The sequence below is a fragment of the Solanum pennellii genome, chromosome 8, assembly GCF_001406875.1.
Source record: "Solanum pennellii chromosome 8, SPENNV200".
NCBI classification, from domain to species: domain Eukaryota; kingdom Viridiplantae; phylum Streptophyta; class Magnoliopsida; order Solanales; family Solanaceae; genus Solanum; species Solanum pennellii.
This window is the reverse complement of record NC_028644.1, coordinates 96,222-109,945: the sequence shown is the minus strand read 5'-3', so window position 1 is coordinate 109,945 and position 13,724 is coordinate 96,222. Positions and strand designations below refer to the sequence as shown.

The 13,724-nt window shown below is 27.3% G+C and overlaps 2 protein-coding genes across 2 annotated transcripts; both read left to right on the top strand.

Annotated features, from left to right (window-relative positions):
- Positions 1-3,118: 3,118 nt before the first annotated feature.
- Positions 3,119-4,601, top strand: LOC107027164 (inositol-tetrakisphosphate 1-kinase 1-like). Its single transcript, XM_015228344.2, has one exon. The coding sequence runs from the start codon at positions 3,377-3,379 to the stop codon at positions 4,424-4,426; it is 1,050 nt and encodes a 349-aa protein (XP_015083830.1). The 5' UTR covers positions 3,119-3,376; the 3' UTR covers positions 4,427-4,601.
- Positions 4,602-9,980: 5,379 nt separating this feature from the next.
- LOC107028144 (cinnamoyl-CoA reductase-like SNL6) lies at positions 9,981-13,168 on the top strand. The gene is made up of 5 exons (XM_015229193.2): positions 9,981-10,293; positions 10,684-10,832; positions 11,511-11,699; positions 12,181-12,518; positions 12,881-13,168. Exons 1-5 carry the CDS (start codon positions 10,158-10,160, stop codon positions 12,966-12,968), a joined length of 900 nt encoding a protein of 299 aa, XP_015084679.1. The 5' UTR covers positions 9,981-10,157; the 3' UTR covers positions 12,969-13,168.
- Positions 13,169-13,724: the final 556 nt, after the last annotated feature.

The following is a 13,724-nucleotide window of genomic DNA, read 5'->3' as shown; positions in this document are numbered from 1 at the left end:
TATATATATATATATTTTATTATTTTTTTAATTTTCTTTTTGGTGTTATGATGAAGCCACGGAGGAACTAGGTATGCATTTGATAATAGATCCAAATATGTTTTGTTATTCAATTTTATAATCTATGGAGTTCAAATTAAAAATAAAATTGTGCTTGATTATACTTTTTATAAAAAATATTTGAAATAATATTGACACATGAGTATACTTAAATAGTATAACTTTAGAAGTGAAAAATAAATTGAAAAACATATTATATAAATTACTTTTCAAATTTAAAATACAACTTCAAATTAAATTTAAAATACAACTTCAAATTAAATTTAAAATTTAAGTAAATTGAATAATTGTTCCATGAATAAATAAATGATGTTTATGATCAAATGGTCTAAATGTGACTTATGCTCAAACATAAATGTGCCCTTTTATATATTTGTATATGTCACACTCTCTCATACATATACAATTTGATTTTTCTCCAATAATATTTTGCTTTTATCATATATCTTTTTAACTAATTTCTCATGAAATTCATATTAAAAATTGGAACTAACAACACTCTTAATAAAAGAAAAGTTACAAACTAAGATAATTTCCAAATAATTACATCATGATGGCCCATTAATCCACATGGCTACCAAAGTTAGATTTCACAAATCTCTATCATAAAAGAAGCACTATAAAAGGCAAATATGAATGAACCAATTGCATAATCTAATCTTTTCCCAATTTCTATTTATTATTCTTATTCTATTTTCCACTAAACATATCTTCTTTTTTTATACTCACTTTTGACCCATGCAACTATACTCAATTGATAATCCAACCTTCCCACTTTCCTTCTAATCCAAAGAGCTCAACATCATCACAATATTCTTTGTAAAAGAATGATTAATTACTCAAAATATTCATTATGTTTCATAATTTTAGTCTATCCCCAAAGAATTCAATATTTGAATGGATTCAAAATTCGAATAATTATTCAATGGGTGGTTGAGGTGACTAGTGTCTTTTGGACAGAGATTTATGGTGTATTGAACTATTATTCTAACATCATAAAGTAAACAAAATCTCAAGCGGTAAACATAAGAAAAAATTAATTGATACGCGAAACATTTCATATTTATGTAGAGTTTAAGAAAGATATATTCTTTTAATATTTTGACACATTTTTACAGTTTAAATTTATGGCTTGTAAATCATATTAAAATAATTTTACTATTGCTTTGATACTCCTTTTTTAAGTTATAATACCTTATTCAAATTAAATTTTTTAATTGACTTTGATGCCCAATTGTGTTTGAGTGGTTATTCATACTTTTATAGTTAGTAGATTATATCGTATTTAATTTTGACCTTAACATATAACTTCACCATTGTTTATAATCCATTTTTTTTATCAAATTTATTTTTAACATGTGAATTCATTAATTTCATGATAAAGTTTCATTAAAATCAAAATCAAAACACTCTCTTTATTCCATTTTATTTGTTTAATTTTAACTTTTTACTTGTCATTTTTACAAATTAAGAATATACAATATTTTTTACCTATTATCCTTTTGCATGTGTTCGTGATAACTTGTGTCCTATGTGGTGTCCTACATATATTATGTCATGTATTCATGTATATATATAAGACATAATACGATAACGCACCCTTCAACTTGGGTTTAACTGATACTTATGTCCTTCAACTTTGACAGTGCATAAATAGACATATAAATATACATTTATTTTACGTGCTGTCCCACGTAAATTATGCCACTTATTGAACCAATACTCAAAATTGTTGAGTGAACTCATAAATCGCCTTTCTCTGAAATTTTCAAGCTGAATGGGACTTATTTTATATTAATATATTGTCCCTTCTAAAGAAAAAATATATATACGGTAAATAATAACTAAAATGAAGTGAAATTTATTCCATATATTTTATTAGAGATATTAACTAAAATTAATATTATTATTATACCAAAATTTTAATATGATTTATCTTGTCCTTTATTACTTGTCCATTTTTGGACACATCTATTAAGAAAATAATTATTGACATAGTAAGTTTATTAGTTTATCTCTATTAATTTAACAAATAGATGAATTCAAAATTAAGATTTTCAAGAAATTTTAACTTTTCTAAGTAATTAATTGAGAGTTTAATAGGTAAAAAAATTAACGTTTCTTGATTTGTCAAAATGGACAAATAATTAGAAACAACTGAAAAAGAAAAAATAGACAAATAATTAAGGACAACGAGAATATAAACGATAAGATCAACTGTCAAATTGTAATCTTAATTCTAATTCAGGATAATAATATTAGGCATTTTCCTATTGAAATTAAATTTATTTCATATTTGATCGGAGATACTAATTAAAACCGATATTATTTATAAACCAAAACTTTTGTATAGTTTATCTCATATATAAAAAAAAGAGCAACTACCGAATTTTAATCTTAATTATAATTCAGGGGAATAATTATAGATATTCGTATTTTGATAAATTTATTCTATATTTGATCAGAAATATTAATAAAAAACAATATTATTTGCAAACTAAAATTCTGGTCTAGTTTAATGTTTTATCTCATTTAAAAAACATCAAATTCTAATCTTAATTATAATTCAATAAATATTCTAGAACATTCTCATTTTGAATTAAGTTTATTTCATATTTGATCGAATATATTATTAATTATAAATAAAAGCAACATAATTTATATACCAAAATTTTGCTATAGTTTTTTTATATTCCACATAAAACATAATAAGATCAATATTTTTAATTATAGCTATAATTCAGCATAATAATTTTAGATATCCCATTTTAAAATTAATTTTGTTCTACATTTGATTAAAGATATAAATTAAAATGAATATTATTTATATACCAAAATTTTGGTATAATATATCTTGTATAAAAAAAGAAACTATCAAATTCCAATCTTAATTAATTATAACTTAAGAATATTCCTCATTTTGATTATACAACACTTAAAAGATACTAAAAAAATATAATATAGAAATCGAAGAATACATCAATTAAATAAAAATTTAGATAACTAATCGACTTATTAAAATATAACAAAAATAATTTATCAAAATCCTAATCACCCCCACCCCCTCACAAAATCTCTATATATACTCGCACCTCTTCAATATATGCCCTCTCTTCTTTTTTCTCTTCATTTTGCTCAAAAGAGTGACAACAAGAACATCATTACGTATGCATCATTTCTCTCTCGATCGTATCGAAAACCTTAGCTTAAAATCATCAAATTAGGGTTCCAAATCGGTGTAAATGTGATTCATTTGCTGAATGATTACGTTGAATCGGTGTAAAATTTGAGTGATTTGAATTGTGTTTTTGTAACAATGGCGGAGCGAATGAGGAGATTTGGAGTAGGTTATGCTTTGGCAGCGAAGAAAGAAGCGAGCTTCATACAGGTATCGCTTGTTAACTTAGCGAAGGAACGAGGAATCGATCTGGTTAAGATCGATATGGATAAGCCTTTGATTGAGCAAGGACCGTTCGATTGTGTTCTTCACAAGCTGTATGGTGAGGATTGGAAGCGGCAATTGGAGGAGTATGCTGTGAAATATCCTCATGTGTTGATTATTGATTCCCCTGAGGCGATTGAGCGGTTACATAATCGAATTTCGATGCTTGAGGTGGCGACTGAGCTGGAAATCAAGTGCGAAACGACGTCGTTTGGAATTCCTAAACAGACTGTTGTGTATGATGCGAAAATAGTGTCGGCGAGTTATTTGGAGAGTGAGGGATTGAAGTTTCCTGTGATTGCGAAACCGTTGGTGGCTGATGGAAGTGCTAAATCGCATAAGATGTTGTTGGTGTTTAATAAGGATGGGTTGAGTAAACTGAAACCGCCTATAGTTTTGCAGGAGTTTGTGAATCATGGGGGGGTGATTTTCAAAGTTTATGTGGTTGGTGATTATGTGAAGTGTGTGAAGAGGAAGTCGTTGCCTGATGTGATGGAGGAGAATTTAGGGAAATTAGAGAGTTGTTTATCGTTTTCGCAAGTTTCAAATTTGAACACTTTAGAAAAAAATGATGATAAATACTATAAGCTGATGAATTTGGATGATGGTGAATTGCCCCCATTGAGTTTTCTGAGGGAGATAGCAAGAGGGCTTAGAGGAGCTACGAAACTGTATCTGTTTAACTTTGATTTGATTAGGGATAATAGGGTTGGAAATAGATACCTTGTTATTGACATTAATTATTTCCCTGGGTACGCAAAGATGCCTAATTATGAGAGTGTGATGACAGAGTTTTTCTGGGATGTGCTGAATAAGGGTTTTGAGAAGGGTAGTTGTGAAAAGGAGGTAAGGATGTTAGTTGGGAATGAACCAGCAGTTTCACCTCTTAAGAGGGGAGAAAAGGAGAATACCATTCAGGTCTAACTAAGTCATTTCTTCTAGGTAGGGAGTTAGTATAGAAGTGAATAAGTAGCTAGGATGGCCTTGTGAAGTTGTTTTTCTTTGTTGAAACATCATGTACATATACTAAGTCTTTTAAAAGGCTATTGGTAACCTTTGATGAATGAAATCATGTGATGTATTCTCAATGATTGGTTTCCATCATTTTCTTTTGTTTTGCAGTCCAACTGCATGTGGTTTTCATATCCTAATGAATAGTGTTCTGTTTCTGTTTATATATTTCATTGTCCACTTTGTGTTTACGTGAATATATGATCTGTCTTGTTCATGAGAATTATGTCAGCAAGATATTCCTTTTAATTTTCTGGACAGCAAGAATCTAACAGTTAGTTGTTAGATTCTTATGCTATATCTGATTCTTGAACATGATGAAGGTTTTGATTCGATAACCACGAATGCAATCATAGCAGGAGTGGGGATAGGTTCCCACCGTGTTGATCGATCATGTCCTGCGCTGAAAAGAGAAGTTAACCTTGTCATGTTTCAATTATTATTTGTATGACTGTTTCATGTGGATGGACTGGTTGAGTTGCCATAGAGCTATTTGGGGAAGCCAAGCCAAGGTTTGTGCTCTTTTACAGTTCACTCTGCATTTCACCTGTTATGGTTGGAGAAGGTATATCTTTAAGTTTTTGTTGGTCCATGAGACCTTTTTTACGAGGATATGCATGCATGTGTACAATAAATGAGTTATGGTGTTGGATTCTATTTAATTTATTGAATCAATTTGTTCTCTTAGGGTTGATGATAAAAAGTAGTTGGTTTTGACAAAAGTCTGTATTAGTTAGTTGAATATATCTTGGATGATTGGAGTAAGATGTCATTTTAGTTGATGTTTGCATGGATTAAATTATAAGAATTAATAAATACTCTTCAGTTTTAAGCATTATACAGAGGCTCACATTGTATCACAAAGTGATGTTGCTGTGTGTCTGATATATCAGAACTGGTGAAATCAGTTAATTTCTATAACTGATTTTTGACACCCTGTTGCCAACTTGTATGTATCAATTCTTTCTATAACCGGACCCTTATTAACTGGAATGAAACTTGAAACAACACCCACCGCTATATCATTGCTCTTGTTTTGCCTGGTAAACTTGTGTATATACTGTGCTGCCATGCATTCTAAAAGGAATTTTTATTCCATAACCAAAACTATACAGTCACCTATTCCTTATTGGGCTCAATCTACTGACATACCCATTTACCAATTCCTACATTTGTTGCCCCAAACCAAAATTTGAGTATATATTATGGTGAGAAATCAACACGGTTAATCAAATTTATACTATTTAATTACTCATTATACTAATAGTTTTATATAATTGACTAATATTATTATACATTAATTACGTAGACTAATTTCGAATTTTATAATTAGCCACGTTTGTATAGGTATAATATGCTACTATCTAATCGACATATACATATACATTTTACCTCTCTCTTCCCTCCCCAAATCTCACTTGCTATATATACAGATGCATATATATAATATACAATTATCTAACCGATATACATACAATTCACCTCTCTCTTTCACTCTTTGCCCTCTTTCGCTCGCCTCTTCCAACTTATTTCGCCTCCTTTGTAATTATCAAACTATAACTATGGAGAATAATTATGTTATTTTTTAGGTGAAAGTTCCTCTGTAGATTTATTTATTTTTATAGAATTAAGGTTATGAATTTAAGTTAGTAAAAATAGTGTTTTTTAACAAACGATGTAGATGTTTGAAGAAGAAAAATAAATAAGAAATAGAAAATGACAAATTAAAAATAACCTAAAATAACACGTGAACATTTTTTAAACATATTTTCTATATTTCACACAGTACAGAGAACACTTCACATTTTATTGATAAATCGGCGTTCGACTTTTTTACGCCTTTCCTTGTTTCAGTCTTACAGCATTTACGAAACTACAAATTTACAGATATTATTACAGATATTCACATTATTATTACAGATATTACACACACTTAATATTTTTACTATGTCAAATTAAGGAATTAGACTTATTCCAATATAGTTATAGACATTATTTTGTTGTCTCTTTTTTTTTTTTTTTAATTCTGGAGAGGATATTTTTTTTTGAGTCGAGAATCTATTAAAAATAAACTTTCTACTTCGGTTAAGTCTGTTTACATTCCTTTAACATCCTATGACTCTATTTATAAGATTATATTGAGTATGTTATTGTTTTTAGTTATATATGTACTTCTCAATATATAGTTAGAGATATTATGCCACGTATTGAACCAATCCTTAAACTACTTAAAATTGTTCAATGCACTCATAAATCGTAACTCCCACGCGTTTTATCAGTATTAACTAAAATGAGGTTGAATTTCCTACTAATACATTGTACCTTCTAAAGAAAAAATATATATATTGTAAATATTAACTAAATTGAAGTTTAATTTATTCCATATTTTTTACACATATTAACTAAAATTAATAGCATTATTTTTATACTAAAATAATTATTGATACAGTAAATTTACCATTTTACCTCTATTTATTATGAAGTTAATGAAAGATTTTCAAGAAATTCTACCAACTTCAAAATAATTAATTGAGAGTATAATAAATAAAAGAAATGTTGTATCTTGATTTGTCAAAATTGACAAGTAATTAGGGACAACTAAAAAAAATGAACAAGTAGTTAAAAACAAAGAGAGTATAAAAGATAAGATCAACTCTCAAATTCTAATCTTAATTATAATTCAGGATAATAATTTTAGATATTTTCATATTGAAATTAAATTTATTTCATATATATTTGATTGGAGATATTAAGTAAAATCGATATTATTTGTAAACCAAAACTTTTGTATAGTTTATCTCATATTTAAAAAGCAATTATCAATTTTTAATCTTAATTATAATTCAGGGTAATAATTTTAGAAACTCCTATTTTGAAATTAAATTTATTCTATATTTGATCTCAAATATTAATTAAAATCAGTAATATTTATAAAATAAAATTTTGCTATACTGTAATGTTTATCTCATTTAAAAAATAAGATCAACTATCAAATTTTAATTTTAATTATAATTCATACTAGAATATTCTCATTTTGAAATTAAGTTTATTCCATATTTGAACAAATATAAATAAAAGCAATATAATTTATACACCGAAATTTTGATATAGTTTATATTGTTGGGTTTTATTTGCCCTAATTTCTTACCATAAATAAGTTTTCCTTTTAGGAAAAGGTTTTGGATTGACTAATCCTTTTCTTGTAGGAAAAGGTTTAGGACTCTATAAATAGAGGAATGTTCCTTCTAACTTAATCAGCATTCACAATGTAGTCTTAAGGGCTTTGAGAGTTTTGGTTAGGGAGAGAATTTATGGGTCACAAGTTTGATAGGTTATGAACCTCCCATGTTTTCCGAGTGAATTGGTTGAGGTTGTTTCTCTCTGTATTTTGTACTCTCATATTTATAGTGGATTGCTCATCTCCTTTGTGGACGTAGGTCGATTGACCGAACCACGTTAAATCTTTGTGTCTTTTGGTATATTTCTCGTTGTCTTCTTACTCGTGGTCTTTTGAGGTTTGCTTTGCTAGCTTCCGCAGTTACGCCTGCTTATTTTCGGTCCTAACATATATCCCATTAAAAAAAATAATAAGATCAATATTCTTAACAATAACTATAGTTTAAAATTAATTTTTCTCCACATTTGATTGAAGATATAAGTTAAAATCAATATTATTCATACACCTAAATTTTGGTATCATATATCTCATCTTAAAAATAACATAAACTATCAAATTATATTCATAATTAATTACAATTCAAGAATATTTATTTGTTTTGGTCATACAACCCTTAAAAGATACTGAAAAAACGATATTTAAAAATAGGATAAAACATTAAGAAAACTTCAACAATAAGATAAAAGTTCAAATGTATAATCGACCTATTACTATATAAAGAACAATATATAGAATAAAAAAATTTCTATGATAATCGTCATATCAACCCTCCTTAATTCAACCCGATGATGTTATGAATTCTTTTTTACATGAATTGAGTATTATGGTTTGATATAGTTTTGTGAATGAAAAAAAAATTACATGAAAAAATTGGTCAATTTTATAATCAAACAAATAAAGTTATGAATTATTTTTTACAAGAAGAAAGATTCTTATTATTTTGTCCAAACGGCTCTAAAAAATATAATTAAGTATATCAAGTGGTTATAAGTAAATTAAAATATAATTTCTAAAAATAAATTAAATTATAAATTAAAACTTGTGATATTATTTGATTGAGTTTACAATGTAAATCAATCATGATTTATGATTAGATTTATTTATTTTTATGAATTTAGGTTAGTTAATTTAGTGTTTTTAATAGGTGTAAATATTTAAAGAAGAAAAAATAAATAAGAAATAGAAAATGACAAATTAAAAATAACATACGAATATTTTTTAACATAGAAAGAAAATTTCACATTTTATTGGTAAATCGACCTGTGGAGCGCGTTTTATTCCTTTCCTTGTCAGTCTTATAGAACTTCAAATTTTCATATATTTTCTTTTATTAAACAAGAACTTCACATTATTATTTTACACACTTAATATTTTCACTATGTCAAATTAAGGAATTAGATTTAATCCAATATAGCTATAGAGATTATTTTGTTGTCTTTTTTATTTCTTATAATTCTGGATCGGATATTTTTCTTTTTGAGTCGAGGATCTATTGAAAATAACCTTTATTTCGTAAAAGTAGTGACTTCTCAATATAGTTAAAAATTGTTTCGTATCCTTGTACTTTGTTTCCTCTTGTTTCACAATTCTATGTCAGATACTTTCTTTTTGCATCAAGGATTTATCAAAAATAGATTCTGAATCATTATAAACATAAGAATAAAATTTACGTACATTATTATTCTTATTTTAAATTTTATTTATAATACTGAGTATGTTGTTGTTATACTTACTTATTTACTTGTTATTAAAGGATAATCCCAATATTTTTGTATGCAACCACAGGATAAAATGAATGTCTTATAACGTGTACAACAAACCAACAACAGTTAACAAAGACAAGACAAGTAGCTATAGCTATTTTTATTGGTTAAGACAAAATTTGGAAGTAGGTGTCTCTTGTGGTCATTTGGTTTCTCTATATTATAATCTGTACGTTACTACAAATTGCCACATCATAGACCAAACTTTTATCGTATGAACTTTATCAACAAAGATTGTGACTCGGGCCCGAGAATTGAAATTTGAAATTTATGAATTAAAACCTAAATTAGGTGTATATGAACTTTCCTTTGACTTTTAGTATAAAAACTAAAATTTGATAAGTTTTGGGCGAATAATTAATCTACAACTAGCCCCTAGCCCATCTTAAATCATCCGACCTCGGTCGATCGAAGTAACGTTCGAACGAGTTAATAATTTGACATTTATTAATAATTTTATTTTTAGCCAATTTAAATTTAACTCAATACGCTCGATAACCACCTGCCAAACATCTATTAAAACTCCACATTCTTTGAATTGCTTCTTTAGCTTAACTTGTCTCTCTATTTATATGGAGTACATATACATATTTCTTCTATAATACGTACCCTCCTTTGACACATCCTCTTTTTTTTTCATGTATAAATACTAGCCAAATCCATAACATAGCTAGCTAGTCATATTAATCCTTAATAAATAATAATGGCTCCAACTAGTCCTTTATGTTGCATCTCCAACACTGTTTGTGTTATGGGTTCTTCTACTCAGTTCGTCTCAAGCTTGATTATTCGACTACTTGAAAAGGGCTTCACCGTCCATGCTGCTATTCAAAATCATAGTTAGTTTTTTTTTTCTTTTTTACTTCACCAACAATTGGTGAAAGAAAGATATTGTCATGTCTAATTTTTCTTAAAGAGATAACTAAATAAATACTTTAGAAAAGTTCATTGTAAATACTTTAGAAAAGTTCATTGTATATTGCAACTTATAAAACTTTCGAAAAGAGTATTTTTTGAAAAGATATTTTCTTATATTAATAGTTACGAAGATCAATTTTTTTAATTTCAGACACATATATATTACAAACTATCAAAAATAAGAATTAGTGATGAACAAATTGTACACAAATATAGCTAAATAAAAAAAATCATCGCTTCTAATCTCTTTTATGAGATAAATTTATTAGCTAGGAGTTATTTAACGATAAATTCACGATGGTATTGTGTAGGTGAGTTGATATCAATATGTGACAAGAAAAGATTGAAGGTTTTTTGTTTGGATCTTTTTGATTACCATACCATAATTGATGCTTTGAAAGGGTGTTGTTGTCTTTTTTACTCCTTTGAGCCCCCAAAGGACCACTCAGCTACTTATGATGTATGTTCTCTCTTCTCTCCTTCCATTTTTTTCTCCCCATTATGCCCTTTTCATGTCTAAATGTTATAATTACATTATTTATAATCTTGTGTCATCTAAAAAGTTTATGTTTATATAGAGTTGGACTTTAATATTTTATACATGCATTATAAAAATTAAAGAGTAAGAAAATATAAATTTGTATCTTCAACAAATGGTCTTTGGAGATTTTTATGATAACAATTATACTTATTCGTTTCAGAATAAGTGTCATTTTAACTTATTTTACTCTCATAAAGAAAAAAATAGTTTATTAAGAGAAATGATTATTACTATTAAAAAGAAGCTAGCAATTCTTTACTAATATATAAGGATATAAATGGAAATAATAATTATTTGTTTTGTCTTGAATTTTTAACACGACATTTATTTTGGAAATTTATATTTTACTAAAATAACTCATAATTTTGGGACAAAAATAAGAAGAAGAACATTAGTATAGAAGGATTTGGAAGATCTAAATAGTTGGTCAGCTAATTAATTCAAGACTAACTCCATCTCTATGAATTTTTACTAATTAATTCAAGTTGTCCTGTTTTAGTTAAGCTAATAATCAAAAGTTTGGTGTCCACATTTTATTTTTTGTAATTTACTTACAAATTATACAAATTTATGTTTTATATAATTAAACATGTGCAGGAATATATGACAGAAATAGAGGTAAGGGCAGCACACAATGTATTGGAAGCATGTGCACAAATAGACACAATAGAAAAAGTTATATTCACTTCCTCAGCAACTGCAATTATTTGGGGATTTGATGATAAAAAATCTTTATCTATTGATGAAAAACATTGGAGTGACATCAATTTTTGTCGTAAATACAAGGTATAATAATTTATTTATTTTTTATTTATGTGTTATATTTTGATAGGACGCGTTTTTACCTTTTTAAGGGACAATTGCATATATATATAATCAATTTTGGCTTTGTATAATTAAAGTTTATCTATGATTCGATGGTCGTAAGTAGCGTATTGTTCGAATCAGGATGATTTAGATTTGATCATATTCTATCAATTTACAGAATACTCTACATGAGGGAATTTTGTATCATTTATATAGGCATGAACTAGAGTTTAGGGTTGAGTAACCAATTGAATTAAACTAAACACAGCTAGCTTCTAGAGTCTTAACTCGAATTGAACACGTCTCGTAAAGTCGGAGAAAATTTCAATCTCTTACTGTATTTTTTGCCACTTCAAGTTTAAATTCAAACATATATAGGCGATTCAAGTCACAAATGCAAAACAAACTTGAAACATTATAATTATTTGATAGTATTAATTGTTATTTTGTTGATGGACAGTTATGGTATGCTTTATCAAAAACACTAGCAGAGAGAACAGCATGGGGTTTAGCTATGGATAGAGGCATAAACATGGTGTCAATAAACTCAGGATTATTAATGGATGATGATTTAAACATAAAAAATCCTTATCTAAAAGGAGCTAAAGAGATGTATGAAAATGGAGTTCTTGTGAGTGTTGATGTTGATTTCTTGGTGTATGCACATATTTGTGTCTATGAGGATGTGTCAAGCTGTGGAAGATATTTGTGTTTTAATCACATCATTAATACAATTAATGATGCTATTAATCTTGCCAACAACTTCAACTTATCCCCTTTGCCTTCTTCTCCTCCAAGGTATATATATATATGTATCTCATTTTCCCTCTCCCTAAAAATACTATATTTTATTTTGTTTATTTTATGTAACGGTATTTGATTAGACATGTATAAGTTCTCGGAGAAAAGAAATAGCAACCCCGTCCCATCTACTATGGAATTTTTGATGATATTTGTCAAAATAAAATTTTCTATTAATTTTTGTTGAAAATCTAAAATTATAAATTGTATTTCGATAAAAATATTCTGGGCGAATCAAGAATTTAAAGTTTATGAAAAATTTTTTAAAAAAATTTCATTGATCATTATATTTAGTGTTGCTTTTTTTTAGGATATGGATTTATTACTAACATTTTTCTTTTCCTTTTTTGATTTGATAGTTTTGAGAAGGATACAAAGATAATCCAACAAAGGATAAGCAACAAGAAATTGAACAAAATCATGATCAAGAAGATTGACGATATCTAAAATTGAAGCTCATATTTATCAAAGATATCATAAATATTGTTGAATTCACGAGAATTAATTAGAACAATTGTATGTTAGTTGAGAAAAAAATGGTAAATCACTATATGAAAATTCCAATAGTTTGTGGAAAATCAAGAAGTCTTCTTAGTAGTTGTAACTCTATTTAGTCATATTTTGTTTTTAATAATAATAAACATTTATATTTTCATCGCTTCTACGAGTGTTCATAATTTAGATTTAGGGAGAAGTATTGAAAACACCTTTAAACTAGGTGTGAATTATTAGTTTCATTTCCAAACTATTGACAGCTCTAAAAACACTTATTTACTTGACTAATTGAACTAAAATAAACCTTCGATCTTACAACATGAATGAAATACACCCCTAAATTGTCAGTAAGTTTTGGGGGTGTTTTCAACACTTCTCTTGGCTTTTTATTAAGAGTTACATGTCATACAAGAGTTTGAGACGACTTGTTATGTCTTGTGGCAAATCGAGAGTGTATCTAAATTTATTTTATTTAGTCAAGTAGAGGAGTATTTTTAAGATTATCAATAGTCTGACGATGAAACTAATAATTTGCATCAAGTTTAAGAGTGTTTTCACTACTTCTCTCTAAAATTAAGAAATTCACTCATTTCTAAATTATTTTCTATAATTAAGAATTAACTATTTCTATAAACTTGAAATAGCACTTTTGATATAAATGATATTACTTATAGAGGTATCATGTGATTTTAGAAGTTTTGTGATTTA